Source organism: Corvus cornix, chromosome 6 (genome assembly GCF_000738735.6).
Source record: "Corvus cornix cornix isolate S_Up_H32 chromosome 6, ASM73873v5, whole genome shotgun sequence".
NCBI classification, from domain to species: domain Eukaryota; kingdom Metazoa; phylum Chordata; class Aves; order Passeriformes; family Corvidae; genus Corvus; species Corvus cornix.
The window spans coordinates 14,390,598-14,410,765 of record NC_046336.1 but is presented as its reverse complement, the minus strand read 5'-3'; the positions used below and the strand labels follow the sequence as shown (position 1 = coordinate 14,410,765).

At 51.8% G+C, this 20,168-nt stretch overlaps 1 protein-coding gene across 5 annotated transcripts in view; it reads left to right on the top strand.

Annotated features, from left to right (window-relative positions):
- Nucleotides 1–4,274: 4,274 nt before the first annotated feature.
- LOC104696012 (dynamin binding protein) overlaps nucleotides 4,275–20,168 on the top strand; it is a 34,008-nt gene continuing 18,114 nt past the window's right edge. For 2 of the 5 annotated variants that reach the window (XM_019293823.3, XM_010410093.4), the window contains exons 1-4: nucleotides 11,032–11,283; nucleotides 12,678–12,856; nucleotides 15,057–15,179; nucleotides 15,723–17,663. In XM_019293823.3, the coding sequence (XP_019149368.1) occupies nucleotides 11,048–11,283; nucleotides 12,678–12,856; nucleotides 15,057–15,179; nucleotides 15,723–17,663 (2,479 nt within the window). In that variant the 5' untranslated portion in view covers nucleotides 11,032–11,047. Of the gene's footprint in view, nucleotides 4,335–4,634; nucleotides 11,005–11,031; nucleotides 11,284–12,677; nucleotides 12,857–15,056; nucleotides 15,180–15,722; nucleotides 17,664–20,168 lie in introns of those variants that run through there. The other 3 variants (XM_039553850.1, XM_010410101.4, XM_039553849.1) reach the window with 3 other exon arrangements.

Sequence of the window (20,168 nt, the reverse complement as noted above, 5' to 3'; positions counted from 1 at the left end):
CAAACTGTGAAGTCATTCACAACAGAATGTGCCTGGGCTACAGTCGCCTGGGCAGTGTGTCTGTGTGTGCTGAGTTCTTCTCCTGCACTTGCTCCATCTCAGAGAGCTCTGCTCCCTTTACTCCTGAACTGTTGCTACAGACCACATGAAATGCCACTGGTGCATACCAGGGATAATGAATCCAAGCCTTGGTGTATGCTGCACTCACAAACTGGGCACATGAACATTAGTTCTCTGGGTGCAAGTGCCATTCTTCTCCCTCAGGTAAGGACACTTGCTGCCTGCAGACCCCAAAGTTAGGGGAAGGTCAGTTTTAAAGCAGGCAGTGATGTGAGCAGCTCTGACCACATGCAGCACAGCTATTGCTGACTGGCAACTCTAGGAGGTGATGGTTCAAGGTCGTCTCCTGATCTTGATGTGCAGAGGGGACTTTCTAGTAGCTGGTTTGAATTATTTGTAGTCAGAGAGGCTGAAATTATACATGCTGGCAAAAGCCAAGTATCATCCTGTCTCCTTATGTCTTCAGACCCAAACCAGATGGCTTGCTGAGGGGTCTGCTCTGTCCAACCCAAACTATTATTCTGAACACAGAAGCAACTAGGTGAGGTCTGACAGCTGGTGATGAGTAGAAGTCCAAGCTAGGTTATTTGGATGTTCCTTTGACACAAATACCCTGAACCTTGGTCCCATCAATATGCAATAGGGGAGCATGGATGCTTGCTGCCAGCAGTGTGCTGTACAGGTACAGCATAAGCCATGTGAGTTGTAATTGGGTTAGGAGAGAAAGGATCCATAGTTCAGTGAGGTGGGCTACTACAGGCTGAGGCTTAAAATGCTGCTTAGGCCATGTGGGCAGGTTTTGAGTGGAAGAAAGAGTAGAAACAAAGCTGGTTATTTCCATGGTAAAAATAACTTAAGCAGGCAAAACCTTTCTAGCATTCTTCATTGAAAATAAATAACTCCAGAGAGGTAAACAGTACCACCTATGTGCCCCAGCAATTTCTTTTTTCCGTGGCTGGTTATCCCAATCTCCACCATATAGCCATTGGTTACACGGCTTGTCTCCCTGTCTAAAGCCTGTCCAAAAAGTGTCCCCCAAACATTCCTTTGCTTTTCCTTTTTGCAAACATCTCTTCATTTCTTGTGAGCAACCTGTATCACCCTACTGCAGAAGCAATATTCTGCACTTCACCCCTCACCGTCACCTCCTCCTCTGTCTCTGCTACAAGATGCTGGTGGCATTTTCAGCATTAGCAGCACACACACACTTTTGTAGCTCTGCCTGTTAACAGAAGCTCTTTCTCTGTCATGCCTTTTCTTGTAAAGGCAGAGGAAGCTGTCCCTTGCAGGTTAATTATACAGGCTGTTGCAAAAAAGTGCCCAGAATGGTAATGCACTTAACTGTGGCTATGAGTGATTTTGGTCTGCAGAGACCAGTGTGGGCTGGAGACACTGGCCAGTTCAGCAGTCACAGCCAAAGCTGAATTCCAATCCTTTAAATTTTTTTAAATTTTTAATTTTTTTTCCTGTGGCAGAAGGAAATGAAAAAGGATGGCGAGGCTGAGATACTCAAACTCCTATGTGGTTTAACACCTCTTCCACTGGGCAAGCCCAGAAGCATCACTGCAGATGCTGGACCCTCCTGTTTGAAGCCACACATCAGTGCACATTCACACAAGGGATTTCGTGGTTGACATGCAGGACAAGGGAGGACACCCTGCATCCCACGGCCTGGCCCCATGCAGCACTTAGAAGGGTCTGCTGTCACCAAGTGTCTGCCCCATGCGCAGGAAAACATTGCTGCTCCCAATTATAGCACTCTGCTGGCTGAGCTGACCGCTGACCTCTGAGGGTGTGTATGAAGCTGAGAGCAAGGAAAGTGCTCCCAAGGAGCAGCCTTCAGCTGGCTGATTCAGCTGGGTGGGCCCTGCACAGGGTGATGCTGAGCCCGCACAGAGCTGCCCGTGCCACCTTCATCCCAGCAGTGTCACAGGTTGTCTTGCTGGGCCTGCTGGCTGCAGGGTGCTCTCATGTTGCCCTCTTGTGGTCCTGGAAAATGTGAGACCGTCTCAATTCCATTTACTTTCCAAGGCAGAGTCAGAGGAGGGAGATTCCTTCCCTAGAACAGTTCAACCAGTCCGGGAGGCCACATCACTTACTCTCGCAGGCTGCTGTGGGGTTGGCAGTGCAGCAAAAAAATTGGAGCCTCAGTTTCATGCGTTTTCCCCTACAAGAGGGTTCCTGCAAGATACCATCCTCTGGAGGTCTCTGTCTGGACCGGGATTTGTCCAGCTCATTCTCCTCCCAGCTCTGAATATTTTTGCGTTGAACAATTTGGTAAAGCTCCACTTGGCCGTGGCTGAGGTCTCCACGTGAAAACATGGTTACAAAATGTTTCTGAGGCAGGACTTTTAAGCACGCCCCTCAAAGGCTTGCCGTGAACTTCGCCCACAGTGTTGCAAGAACCGTGGGCTGAAAAGGGCACAACCTTTGGATGTAACATCTGCAGGATAGGGATTTCTTATGCTTTTGAGGTTTCAGTCAAAGCAAAAACAACTGACAGGTTTGTGTCAGAAAACACAGCAAACAGTCAATCCTCCCCATCTTCTCTGGGTCACTCATGATTTTGCAAGACCTCTTCCCTACCGTATGTCCTTCTTACAAGCTGAAGAGTCCCAGCCTACAGCTTTTCACTGTACAGTCTGTTCCCATGTCTCTGAGCATCCTTACCGCCTGCCTCTAAACCTTCTTCCATTCCCTATTACCCTTTCTGAGATGAGAGAATCAGAACAGTATACAGACCCTGGAAAAACATTTAAACAAACTGAAGCCAGGCCCAGTAAAATGAACCAAAATTCTTATAAGTAAAACTGTGAGAATCTTGGGAGAACCAGGAGGGTGGACAGAACTCTGCATGCAATGCCTTCTCATTTCTGTATCTGGCATGGAGGAGGCAGAAAAGGGGAAAATACAAATAAGTGAACTCAAAGAAGAGTGAAGCAGCTTTGATGGAGATGTCGGCAGAGGAAAGTTGGTCATGGAAGTGACCTGAAAGGCTGAAGGAGGGATTGGGATGATGAAAAACGTTCAAAACCTTCTTGGCAGGCAAGAACAACAGAAATTTTGGGTGAGAGGACATCTAGAGCCCTGTGGCAGGGGCTGGTGTCCATTCCTCAGCACCAGTAAACCGTCTACAAGCATCCATACCTGCAGGGAATAGAGCACTTAGTTCCCTGTGCAGCTTCAGGCCCCCTGCCCACGGCATCGTGCCATGGCAGCAGTGTGGGTCCCCACCTCAGGAGAACAGACGGGAATCAGCACCCAGCCTGTGCACGTACCAACACGACTCTGAGAGCGTGCGTGCGATGCGTTCCGCACACCCGCTCCCGCCTGGTGGAAAGTCAAGCTGAGATCTGTGTGGTTGCTATGGAGAAGTGTAGCTAAATGCACAAACAAGTGCCAAACAGTGGTAACTGCTCAGGGGGAGTTAGAGACTCCAGGCTTTACAACGTGTTGCTGAGGGATGGTATCCCCTGGGGCATGGAGGCTTTTTTTAGCCTGCCAGGAAATCCAGTGCGGGATCGACTGTACTTGGTATGCCAGAAACTCTTGTGATGCACAAACTGGCCCTCTCTGTCGTGGATTTCTCCCGAGCTATTTGTTTTTCTCCATCTTGATGCTTTGGCATGATCATACAATGTATCTAAGCAGCCAAGGAGGCTGCTAGCGGCAAAGCCGAGACTGCACCAGATGAACAGTGCAGACCCACTCGTCAGCTGCTGCCAAAGCTGAAGCCGGCAAGGCAGCGAGATTCCCATAAGGCAGCAGCGTGGAAGGGGAGCCCCGGCGGTGTCTGCGAGGCGGCAGCGCTCTGTGGGGAAGTCGAAGAGGGTTTGCACAGGCAGCTGCCTGCCGTGCTCCGCGCCGGGCTCGCGGGTGCTCTGCCGGCAGCTTGGTCCGGTGCATGGCGCACGGGTGCCGTGTCCAGCCCGGAGGCTACGGGGGCACTGTGTCCCGCGGTGGCGCGTCCCCGTGGGCCGCCGGGGGAAATGCCTCGCAGCCTGGGGCCGAGCGCTGCTGAACAGGGCGATGTCCCCACGTCACCCGGGGGCCCCGGGCTCCCCAGGCTGAGGGCCAGCCCCGCGGAGCAGCTCCGCCTTCCCAGCGGCGCCGGGCCGGGCCGGGCCGGGCGGAGGCAGCAGGGCGGCGGGGCGGGCGCTGGGGGCCGGGCCGGCCGGGACCCGGGCGGCGCTGGGCGGCCACGGGCGGGCGGAGGCGGGAACGGGACCCCCAGGGCCGGAGCGGCCGCGGCGCCCGGAGCGGGCCGGGAGAAGGTAGGGACCCGCCGGAGCGGCCGGGGGGAGCAGGGCGTTCTCCGCCCGCCGCCGCCCGGTCTGGCCGCTGCCCCGCCGGCCTCCCCCCGCCCCGCGGCCGCCCCGGCCTGCGCCTCCGCCGGGCCCCGGCGCGGCCCGGCCCCCGCCCCGCCGGCGCCTCCCGCACTCCGCACCGGCCCCCGCTGGGCTGGGCGTGGGGGCTGCCCTGTGCCGGGGGCTGCCCTGGGCCGCGCTGGCCGGCGGCGGGGGCCCCAGGCTGGGGTGCTGCTGGCTCGGGTGGGCGCGCTCCCCTCGTGCCAGCCGCGCCAAGGCTGCGTGTGGCCCTCCAGCCCTGCGTGCCCGGCTGGGTGCGCGCTGTGTCCCATCCCACAGCACCCACGCTGCCCGGGGAGCACTTGGGTCACCTGGGCAGCGGGGAGCAGCTGTGCGGCACAGCGGGAGCCGCCCGTCTGCTCCCCTCATTGCATGTTGGGATTGTGGTCTCTTAAGCCGTGTTTGTGCAGGCAGTGGTAAGTCTGGTGGTCACCGCCAGGCAGGCAGGCAGGCAGCTGATGGGAGCTGGTGTTGCCTGGACAGCTTGTTGCAGGGGAGCACCTGGCCCTGTAGAAGTAATGTGGGCGTCCCACAGTGGTTTCGCACCCGGAGTCTGTAGTTGTTTCACCGATGAGGGTAGCACAAGTGGTTGTACACAGAGGGCAGAAGCTCCAGGCTGCAGCACTGTGCCTTTCCTGGGTGCTCTTCCGAGGGCATTCACTCTGTTCAAGGCAGCCTGAGAAGAGAAATTTACAAGAATTCCGTGTTTGTTTTCACTCCAGTAAACGCAAATCCCTCTTGCAACACGGGCAGCCTGGCCCCGTTGCCTTGTACTTTAACAGAGATGAACTGGAAGTGTCTCCTCCAGTGGCCGTGCCCGGGGATGAAGTCTTGGATTACCCTCAGCACAGTGTGAGAGGCAGCTGCTGCTCCTCTGCTGTCCCTTTTGCTGATCCTAAGTGGTACCTCAGCTGATCCTGTCCTTGATGCAATTTTGCCTTTGGGTTCAATCATCTCTGCTGCTGTTCCTGGTGTTTGAAATTGTCCCCCCACTTCTGACCTTTCATCTCTCATTCTCCTTGCCGTAGTACCTAGGAAGCCTCTGGTTGTGTCATAAGCATTAACATCTGCTTTGAGGTTTGTCATGATTCCTTTCAGTTTCTTCTTTAAAGGCTCTCTTTCCCCTTGTCTCTGCCATCCTCGCCTTTGCTTCCATTGAGATTTTACCTCTTCGTCTGAAAGAGTTCATAGATAGAGAGTTTTCAGTTTTGCAGATGCTTTGCCAAATACAGCCTCTGTACCATGCTACAAGACGTCACCATCATCCCCCTCATCTTGACTCACTCTGGCTGCGAGTCGTGCTGGGCAGTGTCTAAATGTGTCCTGCTTGTGTGTGAGGCCTCCATAGCACCGGTAGTACCCACGTCTCTGAGCTGGCCTCCGCTTTCTGTTCGTGAGATCCTCTGTTCTGTCAGGGCCAAAGGTTTCAGTTTTCTCTCCAGCTGCTCTGCTTAGAATTAGCAGTGACATTAAAAACTAGTATGAACATACAACAGTTTTAAAGAGCTGTTGATATGGGATGGGAGGAGCTGAGCAGTAGGGGCAGAGAGGAAAGGAGTGATTCTCAGAGCTTTACAGGGCACCACCTCTGCTAGTGTCATGGGAGCCATGGCTGTGTGACCTCTTGGGGTTCTGAGTGCAGCTGAGGTGTCCCTGCAGTGGGTGACATCAGATGGACTTTGTGACAGTAGTGATGTGAGCTTAGGTGGGACAGCCTGAGCTGTGCTTACCTTAGCACTTCACTGCCTTAACTGATGATTTCCCCTCAACCTCCAGCAAAAGTATATTTCTAATCACGTTGCTCAACCCCACTTCTGAGTGACACAGCTTTTACTTTGTCTTATTTTTAGAACCTTTCTGTTGGGAAATAAAATTTATTGCTTCCTTCTCAGGAGCACCTAGGGACTCTGAAAGGAAGAGGTCCAGGTAGCAGCAGAACCCCCACTGGGGATTGAGGTTCTTTGGAAATGGTGGCAAGCAAAGAACAGTGTCCAAGTCAAACTCAAGTAATTTCCAGATTTCTGGATTTCCCACCCAGCAACCAAAGCATCATAATAGGCTTCTGTCCAAAAGTTATTTTGAAGAATATTGTTTAGGGTGCAAAATCAAGTGCTACAGTGTTAAGGAATGAGCCCCAGTTCAACTTGTTTTGGATATGTACTCAAGGTGTAATGACTAATTTTGTAATTGTATGCCACTTACCACCAGTAGCCCAGCCACAGGTACTGCACAGTAGTGGTGGTCTTCTCTTGGGGTTTTGTCTGTTCCTTATTCTAAGTTGTATTGTTTTAGCCTGTCTGCAAAACTGGCAAGAGACACAACCGTGCACCTTGGGGTGGGAGAAGACAGGACTTTGTAATAGTCTGTAAGGTGAAAGCTGCCGCAGCATACAGAATTTGGGAAACTCTTGTCTCTCAAGCTGGTGTTCTGGCCTTTGTATGCTTGAGTCCCCACTGCCAGAGATTAAATATCCATCAGGCATCTTGCTCACATGTTGTGGCAAGGTGTTCTGCTTTGCATTAAAAATGGATGCTGTGCTCTAGTTTCCAGATGACTTTTGTTTGCTTGCTCTCTGTCTCAGCATGAGCTCCTCTTGCTTCCTTGCCATGCCACTCTTAACCCACACAAACACCACCAGCCTGCCCTCAGCCACGTCCTGCAACAGAGCAGGTGAGAACACTGACAGCCAGAGCCCAGCAGGAGAGAAGCAGTGGTTTGAGTGACTTGTTTGGTACATGGTAGAGCTCCTGTGCCACACAGGAGGCCAGAGCTTGCTTAAGCAGCCCTTTACTTGGTAGTCCTGGTTCTTGAGGGGTTGGTGATCCAACCTCAAATGTATTCATATCAATGATTTTTGATAAATCAGGTCACATACAAAAGCTAAAGAGAAGCTATTTCTTTTTAAAGGGAGGAGATTCCTCTTCCTCCTGGGAGCCATGTGGCATTAGGAGGTGGAGTGCAGAAGAGCTCTCATGTTTCCCACTGTGTGAAGCTGAGCAGGGGGACTCTTTGGGATCTGCTGAGACAAGCAACATGTCCTAACAAGAAGCTGCAGTGATCAGCGTTTCCCTGGTGGGAGAAGGCTCCTCTCCTCAGCACCATTAGTTGCGGGTTTGCCCTGCTTGCTGCACAGTCCATTCTGTTGGGATTCATAGGATCAGCTCTGCATTTGCTGGAGCCACAGTCCCTGCATTGGCACCATCTCCAGCTGGGGCCCAGGCAGCCTGGCTCAATGGGGTATTGTTTATTCCACCCAGGAATGTGCAGGCGAGCAGGGACCTCGGGGAGCTTTACACAGCAACATGTTCTGCTCTGAACAGGGAGAGTGACTGCGGGTGGCCACAGCTCTGAAGGCTGGTGGGAGCGGTCAGGGTGTGCTGGTGTGTGGGTAAAGTCCTACCCTAGAAATGTGCATGAGGACTGTGCAGGCTGTGCAGATGCATTGGGGTATGGAGGAGGGCTGTCCAGATTTGGAGAACACGGGAAGGAACAGAGGAAAAAGGTAGAAATATCTTAGTATGTAGTTAGTAAGCTTCTGTTCTTGACACAATGGGGTGAGAAGCCAAGCATTAACTCCTGGTTCCTCCCACTGTGTGCTGGATACTGTTCCTGCAGCCTAGAGTGCAGCAAGAGCTGCAGCAGCTCTCCTGTCAAAGCCAGTCCCAGCAGCTGGAGGGTGCACTGAACTGAGGGGTGTCTCTGTCACTGGGGGTGGATTGTGTTTTCAGTGAACAGACATTGAGCTATAATGAGTAGAAGGAGGTATGAAAAGACCTAGGTGAAATGTAAGGTGTTTTTCAATTTTTAAAAAGATCACTGACAGTATTTGTTTAATATTTTTAATACTAATTTCTCCAATAATTTTGTGTCAAGCTTGTCTTTTGTACGTGTCTGGGAGTATGACCGTTCCTCGTCTACTGTTCATGCAGGTTCTGAGATTTTTATAGAGATTGAGACATCTGGACAAGAATCCACTTGTCCCTCTTGTGCAAATCCTGCGTGCCTGTGGAAGCCCACATGGCATGTCTTGGTCTGTTTGGTGAAATGTTAGTTTTTCAGTTACAGTACTGTCATACTGTCCATAGTCAGTTCTAACAGTGCTGCTTCATGAGTGAGAAGCTGGAATGTATTATTTAGTGGGGAAACAAGTGGCAATAGCACCTGTTAAGTTTGGTCTCCTTGCTGCTTAATTTGTGGCATCCATCCGTCACTTTTTTTTATCCCATGGTCTTAGCAGTGCTTTGGGATAGGAGTGGATTAGCTGCCCTCAAACCCTTTGGGTCTCCCTTTTTACTGGAGCTGTTAATACTTCTTGTAATCAGTCTAAATGGTCTCTTCACATTGCTGCCTTATCTCTAAGTGCTTAAAATCGTTGCTTCAGCATCTTTAGTAGTCCTGCCTCCATCTAAGTGAGGGTACTTTTAGCAAGTGCCTGACAATTAGATTTGATGCTGGTGAGTCCATTATTCAAGATTTCTTACGCTGCACAATTTCACCTGCAAAAAGAGGAGGGATAGAAGAAGTTGTCAGAGTCTGTGTGTAAATGCCTTTTTTCGGCTGCTGTGACTTGACCCAGTCTGTGCTGAAGATCTTGAAACAATATTGTAACAGAGTTAATAGCCATCATTTCATTCTGGTCCCTCCTCTCATCAGCCCACGCTGGACCAGACACACTCCAGAGCTAATAGCAAAATGGGATAAGCAGTGTTCCATGAAGGTAATGTTAGTTAGTATGTGCTGAGCATGCATGCAGGCTGGGGGCAGTGATTAATGCCCTGGGAATCTCTGCCTTGCTGCACAATGCTGTTGTGTCAGGCTCAGAGCCTGGCACCAGGCAGGCTGTGGTCGGACGCCAGGAACACGTTACCTGGTTTGTGCAGGATCAGGCAGTGAGACAGAGCCTGTGTGTTCTCAGCAGGGCGAGTTCCTGCTGCGCCACAGCTTCATACTTGCACAGTGAGGTTCTCTTTGGATGCGGGTCTGCTGCTGGGCGGGGGCAGGAGTCCTGCGATCCGCAGTCCTGACCTCCGCCAGCCTGAAATCCCAGAGTTTGCTCAGTTGTGGCAGAGCTCTCCCTCCTTCCCTCTGGCAGGCAGGGATCACCCATCCTTGAGGTGAGAGGGGATGGTGCTTGGCCAGCTGTCAGGAGCCGTGACTCACAGGGGATCACAGGCAGAGCCCTGCTCTCCCTGCAATCTGCTTTTACTTCTGGAGCCTCTGCGTGAGCTGTTGCTGAATGTTTGTTTTCACCAGATCTAGGGTGGATCTCAGAGAAGCTCGGGTCCACTATTAAGCCTAAAGAGTTGGACTCAGTAAGTTTCCAGTCTGGAATATGCTGGGAGGCTTCCTTCTCTAGGTGGGGGTTTGTAGAAAATGTTGGCAGGCAGCACTGCATGGAGTAAGACAAGGCCAAGGTCCTGGAAAACATAATATTTTGCGTTCAATTCATGTCATGGAGCAACCAAACTCTGCAAGACTGATTCACTACTTGCAAATACAGGGGCATGCTGTCTAGACTCGGACGGAGTCAGGGAGTGATCTTGCTCTTCTTGGTACTGCTGAGGGAACATGAGCCTGCTGGGATTCTTTTTTTGGCACTTTCAGAAGTTGCTTCATGCTTTCTTACGAGCTGCCTCTCAGGGAATGCTTTGGACGTGAATAGGTTAGTGGTTTATTATAACCGTAATTAGTATATACATGCCGGAACTATTGCAGTCCTGCCCATCCCTCTCTATCTTCTGTCTCATTGGAAAATCTTGCACATTTTAATGATGAGTCCCCAGAGCTGCAGGTGTGTTAAATGAAGTGACACTCCTATTCTCATGGGCAGGATCAGTGGGAGGGCCATATTCTCAGCCCCAGTGACTGCAGCAAAGCCAGGGTTTGGGTCTGCAGCACACATACTGTAATCCTTGCATTCCTCAGCCCATTCTTACATTACACCTTTGACCGAAGAAATACAAGAGATCTCACTGTACCATCATGTGCTCCTGGAGAAACTACCCCAAGGCAGCAATTATGCCTGCAATATGTTTTCCCCTCTTTGTCCAGTGCTGCTGTGAAGTTTGAATATTCAGAGTACGGTGAGGATTCCTAGGAGCCTGAGCTCAGCTGGCAGCCTGTCTGGGGGTGGAGGGCAGCCCGGATGCCTGCAAAGGGCTGCTGCTGCCGCGCCTGTTGCTGCTGCTCCTGTTCCCATGAGAACATGCAGCAGGCATGCCCCAGCCACCCCACCTCAAACAGCACAAGGATCCTAACTTGTCTTTAGTATTTTCAAGCTAATTGATGGATCTTCCATCTTTTTCCCTGCTCCACATGGTCATGTTTTTAACACTGTTACTCCTTCTGCTTCAGTAGGTTTCTGCTACCCTGAACTGCAGCTCTTTGTGCTCCTGATTCACTCCAGTCCATTCATGTCTTTTTGGTGGCAGAGTGCTGTCTGCTGTTGGATATTGGGCTCTTTGTTTGTACAGCCAGCACAAAGCTGGTGACAAAGGGACAGCCTGTGTCCCAAGGAGCCCACGTGCTATGGGGAAGGCAGTGGAGAGCAATAGGATCGACAGACAGGATGGCAGAGGTGAGGGTGTCCAGGGGCACAGCGTGCTGGCTGCAGCAGGGGAATGGCTGGGGGCGGGGAGAGACGTGATGAGGAAGCTGTTCCTGCTGAGTACAAACCCGCTTTGTTCCCAGGAGGTGAGTCGGACTGGATAAACAGAGTGGTCCCGTCAGCAGAACGCCTTTCCCTGGCTGGATCCCCCGCTGGCACTCTCGCTGGAAGTTGGCCGCACCTCGTCAGCAGGGACGTATTTCTCCTCGCTGTGTTAGCTTCCCCTCTTCCTGACTCTCCGGGGCTCAGGTGGGCTGTGTGTGACTGTATGGAGAAGAGGTGCCCTTGTGTGTTTGTGTTTTGTTGTGTTGTCACTGCTCTTTCTGCCCTGAGCTGGGCAGGGCGTTTTACAAGCTGGGATGGGATGGGTGTCACCGGCCGGGCGGCGCTCGGAGCGGGACCGCTCACTGTGCACTTCGAGCCACTTGGGGAAAGGAGGAGAATGGGTCCCACAGCAGGGAAGTTGTGTGCAAACGGACAGAGCAGGGACTGCGCTTGTGATGTGGGAGGAAAGCAGCCTGTGCCGAGGGGGCTGGTGGGGAGGACGCTGCTGTCCCAGCGTCGCAGAGGGCAGGGCCCTGAAAGCACCGCGGAGAGGTGTTGGCAGTGCTGTCCTGTGCCTGTAATTGCAGGGGGTCCGGAAGTGAAAGCAAACTCTCACCGGTCTGAGGTGCAGTTGAGGAATGATCTTAAAGTTTCTGGTTGCTTTGGATGGATGCACCTTTCTGTTCCCATCCTGAGGAATTTGTGAGGAGGCGAAGGAGCAGCTTAAGCTGCCTTGGTGCCGTGTATTTCCTTGATGGTGAGGCTGAAAAGCAGAAATGGTACAGAGGAGTGTTCTCAACAGCCACTTCCAGAGGAAGGGGGGATCCAGGACATAGTCGTTGATGAGGAGGTCTTTGCCTGCCTTCAAGTCTCCTGCCAGGAGGAATTTTAGCCTTGGCTCCTAAGCCTTGGACAGGGTCTGCACCCCTCATCTTAGCCTTACTTCTGACAAGAACCATGGTGAGGCCTCCCAGGGGATGACTAAGCAAGGTACCTAGCCAGGTACCTAAAGGCAGAAAGGGTATTTCCAGTCTGATCCAAGAATGAGGATGGTGGCGTGAGCTTGCCTGAGTGGACTTTGTGCCTCTTCTCTTGCTGGGCCAGAATTGTGATGCTGGTTCAGCATGCAGTTCCTGTGACCCTGAGTGGCGGCATGGGGAGGGGTATGCCCATGCCCATCCTGCCAGAGAATGTGTGGTGGGACATGCAAGTGGGTGGTGCTGGCTGCCTACTGGGCCCTGGCAGGCTGAGCCCTGCTCTGTATGTCAGGGAAATGCTGAGCTTCCTCCCCTCCTCTTGCTTCCTTCCTGATGGGAATTCACTTCCAAATTTCTTGCTGCTTCTCCCCCCGCTTGCAGCACAATCACACGTCCCTACAGAGATAGCCAGAGGGGCTGGACAAGGCAGGTTAGACCATGGGGGCTGCATTGCTGCAGCCCCTTGGCTCCTGCGGCATGTGTCAAGGGGTGGCAGGGAGCTCAGGACAGGACTTCCCCACACTGTTTCTGCCTCTGTGCTCAGGAAGGGTTTTACTTCCTGAGCCTATGTGTGATACTTTCAGGTGTTTCTGGCTGCTGACAAACTTCTCACTGTCTCAGCCTTAGGCACCGACCCGCCTTCAGACCCTGCACAATGGAGGCTGGCTCTGTGGTACGGGCAGTCTTTGATTTCTGTCCCAGCGTCTCTGAAGAGCTGCCCCTCTTCGTGGGAGATGTCATCGAGGTGTTGGCTGTGGTGGATGAGTTCTGGCTCCTCGGCAAGAAGGAAGGTGTCACAGGTAAGAGCTGGAAATGCCTGCACCTGGGTCCATAGAAGTGCCAGCTAAATGTCCGCTCCATGAGCACATCTTCCCTTGGTGGGGAAGGACCTGATTTGATTTACTAATTCTTAAAGGGGACTTTGATTGGAACTGAGAGTGTAGGTTGCCACTGGTCTCCTGCCAGCTTTGTGTCAGACAGCTTGTGTGTTGTTTTTTGAGAGAGATTAGTAGAGGGTCAGTTCTCAAGGAGATGGGAGCTTCACAGTACTAGTTGTTCCATTCTCTGTGGGGAGACTATCCATTTCCTGGATAGTTTATGTGCTGACCTGCTGTGGCAGTGGAAGGGGAGAGAGGAAACAGATGCACTGAGAGTAAAAATGCATCCACTCTGGAAACCAGTCCAAGTGACCTTGTCAGTGGGAGATAGAGCAACAGTGACCATGTGTCCCCCAAAGCCCTCTGACTCAGCCCCACTTCCTCCTTTCTGCTTCAAAGCGTCTTCCTGCACAAATTGTCATCAATATCTAGGTTCCTGAAGAGGTATGCAAGTCTCTTAAACTTTTAGGGAGGTGTGAGAAACTTCTAAAACAGCAGAATGCTCTTAGTGAAACACTAAGAGTCTCACAGTCTCTGTTTAGGCAGCTCTTTCTCATCTTAATCCTGATGTTAAGAAGATGTGTGAGCTCTTGGGGAGATGAAAGCCAGTCCACTTCAAAGCATAAGCCTGCCTCTGTCTTCAGCATGAGGGCGGGACTGATTTCATCCCTGGCTGTAGAGATGGGGCTGCTATTGTAGCAGCAGTCTGGTGTCTCCTGACAGCCACAAGCTGTCTACTGTCTGAAACAAAGGTGGACAGGAGCACTTCCCTCCTGTGCTCCATGTAGCTGATAAGTGGCATTGAATGAGCATGTGCCTGATCCTGTTGCTGCTGCTGAAGTCACTGAGCAAGAATTATGTGTGCAGTTTTCAACAGAGTTTTGTCTCCCAGCATAACTGGTGAGGTTGTTCTATTGAAGATGAAGCTATTAAGAAATAACAAACAGATGTATGTCATAGCTCAGAGATAAAGAAACATGCTGAAGTCAAATTGAATGTTTTTTAATGACCTTTAATTCAAAATCCAGTTGCATTCCTGCTCTCCCTTGGAACAGCTGTTGTAGTTTTCTGCCCAGCTTTCCCAGTTAAAGTTGTAGGGAATTGAAAAAGCACTTTAGAATAGAAGCTGTGGAGGTGTTACAGCCTAGTACTCATTGCTCTGCAGAACAATTACTGTAATTAATTCCATTACAGTAATTCCTTTCTTACAGCATTATGTTGTTTCCATGTACAGAGCAGGAAACTAGGATAAGGAAAAAGAGAGCTGGTTAAAACTGTAAAGGAATATAGCAATGCCAAACCACCTAAACACAGTGCAGAGCTCTGGGTGTCTAGGATATGGTGTTTCCACGTTTTATTAGAAAATATTGGGTCATCCAGAGGCAATGCTGGATGTGGTACTAGCCCATACTTCACCATATCCCCTTGCCTCAAATTATGTAGGAAACACATTTTTAGTGGCCTTTGCATGCCTTATGCTCCCAGGACTGAAAATAGTATCTGGCTGGTATCATGTGGTGGCCAGCAAGTGTGCCATGGTGAAACAGGTACACAGAATGACAAAGTGGGGAAGGTCCCTGGAGTCCCAGCGGTGCTGAAGCTGTGACAGAGCCTGTGACTCACAGGTGAGGCCATCCCGAGTGTGGCAGCCTGAATTCTGTGCTGAGACTGCACAGGGCCTAAGCCCTATGGAGGATGGAGCACTAGGTGGCTATGCCCAGTCAGAAGACACTGGTCTCATGATCCAGCACTACTGGATCTCTTAGTCCTCACCATGGATCTGAGCTGGGAAGGAAATGATAAGGGCAGAGAAAACCTAGTATGTCTGTTCCTGGAAGCTCCATGCTGATGGCACAGTCCCAGTAATGCACACAGCCTGTGGTTGCCTGGAGTGAGCCAAGGGCTCAAAGCTTTTTGTTCTCTGTTAGTTCTTAAGTACTTTAAACCCCAGGAATTCCTGACTCCCAAACTTGTTCTTCTTCCACCAGGCTATTGAGGCACCCAGGGTAACTGGGTATTTTCCTTTAGCAAGAGATGAATAGATCGCAAAATCTGGAAGGAGGGTGGACATGGTGGTGGGTCACAGGAAAGACTCGTTGCTGACAACTTGTTCTCCTTTTAGGGCAGTTTCCTAGCAGCTTTGTTGAACCTGTGGATATTCCCCCTTTGAAGCAGGGAGAAAAACTGTTTGTTTGTACCAATGACTTCACATCTCAAGAGCCAGGGAGCTTGTCACTGCAGAGAGGTAATCTCCATTCCCCACCTTTGCTTTGCACCTCAAAAGCCTCACTTGTCCTTCCTGCTGGATGAACCTAGTCACAGCATCCTGCCTAGAGTGACAGAAGAAAGAGGTGAATCTTCTAATACCTTGTGACATGGGTCATGTCAAATCCACCATGGTCCTCTGGGCTTCTGCCACTTTGATACCAGTTTCTCATGATCGGTCATTACTCATGAAACTCCAAAAATTGGCATCACCTGATCATAGTAAATTTACTTTTAAGTGACCTCCAATCCCCAAATCTTAGACTTGCATTTGGGGGAGAATGAAAGCTTTGATGCACCTGCACGACTTTGCAGCCAAACTGTGTATCTTAGATGTACAAGAGGCTGCTGATACTTCATGCTTTAACCCCATCCTGTGCTTGTGTGCATTCCCAGCATGTACTGTGCTCTGACAGAGTGCCAGTCCTCACCCACAGCCAGGAGGGAACGCGGGGAGGCAGGAATAAGAGGTGGGAAGGAGTAATGAGAGCAGTTTTGAACTGGTGTGTCTCATTCTCTGCAGGAGACTTGGTGATCCTGGGGGGGTCCCTGGCCTCCAGCTGGCTCCAGGGCCGAAGCAGCTGGGGTTCCAAGGGCTTTTTCCCCTCATCATGTGTGAGGGAGCTGTGCCTTTCAGTTCGGAGACGTCAGCTGTCCCAGAGCACTCTCCTGGAGGTGCCTGCCTACTCATTGGGCCAAGCCCGGGCCCTGATGGACCTGTCTGCTCAGCTGGAGGAGGAACTGGACTTCAGGGAAGGGGATGTGATCAACATTGTTGGTGTCCCAGAGCCTGGCTGGTTTGAGGGTGAGCTCAGAGGCTGCAGGGGCATCTTCCCAGAGGGTTTTGTGGAACTGCTTACTCCTCTGCGAGCACCAGGAACCTCAGTGGATCCAGAGCCCACAGGGACTTGTGACACCAATGGGACAGTAGACATGCCCCCCAAAGATGACAACGAGCCAGGGAGTACTTATGGTGTTGCCCTCTATCAGTTCCAAGCCCTGGAGTCCCAGGAACTGGATTTTGATGTAGGTGACAGGATTCGGATTGTAGGCATTCTGGAGGATGGCTGGCTGGAGGGGGAGCTGAGAGGAAAACGTGGCATCTTTCCACACAGATTTGTGAGGCTGGAAGCCTCTGAGGCCTGCAGGGAAAAGGTGGGTACTGGGGATCTGCAAGGTGGAGGCAGCTGTGGATTGACCATCCATCAAGATCCAGAAAGCACTTGCTCTGAAACTCCTCCTTTGCCAGGGAAAGATAGCAGGGAAAAGGAGGATGGCTTGGCTGTATACCCTGAGCCTGCCACCATTTTGTCTCACAAGGCAGGGAGGTCAGAGGGTCCTCTTGGCACTGACTTGAGACAGCACCAGGCCTCTCCCAGCACGGGACCCCAAGAGCCACATCCAAAAGGCACAGGGGGCTCGGTCTCCTCTAACCACACGAAGACAGTCAATGGCATTCTCCCCTCTGCTCAGCTGCCTCCCCCACAGGGCAACAGGCCTGGCCAAGCAGGTGAATTGGAGCCTGGGGGGACCCTTTCAGCCTCCCCAGGAAACTCAGAAACTCACCCCCTTCCTCAGCACGATGGAGACAGCCCCATTGTGCCCTTGCAGGCTCCCCACTTCCCCCAAAATCCTTGCAGGAGCCAGGCGATTTCATCTCCTAACAGCTGGGCAGCATCTCAGCCCCAGGAGAGCCAGAGCAGCACCCAGGACCTAGACAACTGGATGGACAGTAAACAGGAGAAGTCCAAGCCCTGTTCCAGCTTAGGAACTGCTCAGGTGGGCCTGGACACACGGGCTGGGAGCTGGAGGGAGTGCTGCCCTCTTGCAGTGCAGGGGGATGGCTGCGTGGACCTGGACTCCAAACTGACAGAGCAGCTGGCCCAGTTTGAGAAGAGTCTGTCAAGTACTGGTGTGGAGCAGGACAAGGTCTCCCGTCACTTCTCTATCTTGGACTACAGCTCTGAGAAAGACATTGTCCGTGGCTCTCCTGAAGCTGTGTCCCACTCCAGGCAGGCAGAGAGGAGAAGGGCCCTGAGGCCACCCCCTCCTCGGCCCAGCAGCCTTGTGACAACCGCTGTGCACGTGCAGGGTGGCCAAGTGCCCAAAGGCAGGTCCCTGTCCTTCTCGGTCAAACCCTCCCGGCCTGCACCCCGGCCTCCATCCAGCAGCCAGCGGAAAAATGTGGTCCCTGCACAGCTTCAGCCCAGCACCCCAGAGCAGCGGGTGGAGGAGGGACGTGAGGACTTGACACAGGCAGGATCAGCCTCCTCCAGCTCCATCCTGCTGACTAGAATTGGAGAGGTGGAGCGAGATCTGGAGGCGTACAGCAAGACCCGTGCCGAGCTAAGCCTGATGCTGGAGGAGCAGCAGGATGAGCTGGTGAGAGCAGAGACCATGGAAAACCTTGATTTCTGTGACTCCAACATTGAGAGCCTCAGCATGGAGCTGCAGGAGTTGAGAGGTGAGTCTTCAGCAGCATGGGATGGGGGATGCTTCAGGAGCACAGGTGCCTCTGCTGTTTTACAGACACTCTTGAAGGCAGTCTTTTATACCCTACTTTAATTCCTGATTTTGGTCATTTTGTAAGCACTGTTGCAGTACAAATCATCATGATTTTGCCTTGGAAAATCACAGTGTCTTTCTCTAGATATCCCTTTGCCCTGGTCTTCCCCACCCCCTTTTCCTTCCAACTCTCCCATCTCCCCATCTCCTCTTCCGGCCCCACCATACATCCAGAGCCTTCATCTCATCCACTCCCAGTATGCCTGTGATGGAAAGCAAAACCACAGCTGCTGCAGTTCCAACCTCCCTGCCTCATCCCCTCTTATCTGTAGTGGAGTGAGCAGCAACTTCAGGGTGGCTTTGCTGGTGGTCCTGCAGTTGAGATTTGAGTAGTTGTCTGTGCTGTGACTGCCCTCAACCTGTCAGGGCACTGGGTTTCCTGTGGTTTCTGCTCTGGTGCTGATACAGGAGATTTATCACTCAGAAGAGAAGGGGTACACAGAAGGGGACTGAACCTGGCCTGGGAGTGGGATGGATTAGTGGGCAAAAAGTAAAGCCTGCCCCTGTGTTCCTGCTGTCCGTGGAGTCCTGGACAAGAAAACGGCACTGTTCTGTTGGTAATAGCAACAAAGAGTTTTCAATTGTGGCATATCTGTAGCTGAAAATGTGACTTTTGTTCTTGCACTCCAGAAAAAAATTACTCAGGAAAGAGGAATTTGCCATTATTATATCAGCACATTTGTTCTCTGAAACCTGAAGGTGCCATGTAAAGATCAGTGCTGTTAATTACATTCACTTGATATTACAGTAGACAAATGGAAAGATGGGACCACATACATCTTCTCCCACAGTCCCTTCCCAGGCTTCTCCCAGGAGCTCTGACACTGCAGTTCTGTTACCAAAACCCACGACATGCAGGAAATGTGGGCACTGCATGCAGGAGGTAGAGTGAAATGCCAACTCCTGCCTGGGAATTACTCACTCTGAATTCACTGCCTCCATCCTCCCACTGCTTAATCAGCCCTGGGGAGCCCAGGCACTTTGCTGCACGATCATGTCTGAGGCAGAGCACATGGGAATGAAGGCTGATAGGTGACAAACAACCTCCATGTCAGTGGTGTGCGAGAGGCATGCTTGGAACGAGGCCTAGAGGATTTGAAGCTAGGTGAAATAACTTGAAGGTAGGAAGAGGAAAATCTAGACTGAATCTCGAGGGAAATTTTCTGATGGGATGGGTCTTGCTGGGAATATCTCCTACTGTCCCAGTGCTTCCTGGCAGAGGACCGATCCTGTGGAACCTGTGCCCTGTTGGCTTCTGGAAGTGGAAGCTTTAGGCAAGAACTAATGCACTATCCTGAGGCATCCTCAAGTTAGTAAGCTTCCAGTAGTCCTAGGAGATTTTTCTCAAGAGACCTCTCTAGCCCTGTGATAAAGATGTCTCCTACCCAAGCCCTGTCATGTCCCTCCTGACACATCTAAATGTGGCCAGAGAGCATGTCTTGCTAGCCCAGTTCTAGTGCAGCAGGACAGAACAGTAACTTGGTGTTGCATCAGCTCAGCAAAATGTGTTTGGGCCATGCCTGAGGCATGACCTCTGCATTACCACTGTTAGGTGAACATGGAGACACACTGAAGGCAGAAAAGCTCTCACTAAGCTTTGACCAGCAACCAAAGCAGGGCAGGCATAATCTTGAGGGAATCCAGCCCCTCAGCGTATCCTTTGGGGAGCCAAAGGAAGAGTAGAAAATATGTGGTTTTCTACAGTAAATCTTTAAAATCATCAGGTTGCTTTTTTGGTGTGTCTTGTGAGCACACTGGGGTTTTGCTGATCACCAGGCTGGGGCAGGATTAGTGTTTGCCCTCCTGCAGTTGGAGTAGGAGAGTTGGTTTTATTTTTGTCTTCTACCAGCTGAGAGCATGGACTCTGCATTCCTAACAAGTGTTGCAAGAACCTGAGACATGGATGACATCCACAGACTCTCACGTTCTCTGTCAAGGGCATGTTGTGGTTGTCTCTTGGTTTCTTATAGGAGCTCTCTGTTTAGCATGGAAAATTGGGAATATGTTGTGCCCTGCAGTGAGAGGTGTTACTGGAGTGCATATTTCTATAGCCTCCTGGAAACTTATTTTGTGTGTTGGCACTGGACTCTGTAACCCAGGTAATCCCTTCAAGCCTGTTCCTGTCAGCGGGTGGACCCGCTAGAGCAGGGAACCAGGCAGCTGTGGCTGCATGGCACTGTGTAGGCATTGCTCTGTCTTGCAGGGAGCAGCTCCTCTCCTGATCTTCCCATGACTGTGGGTGAGGGCTGGGAAGGGATGGGCTCAGCATCAGGGTTGAGCCAGGGGCAGCCTGAAGGCCTCTGTTTGCCCCAGCGAGGTGTGGAGCAGAGCCCAGCCTCTTCTAGACCACGTTGTTGCCTTCATGCTATCAGGGGTGGGAAGGCAGTGGAAGAAGATCTGGTAT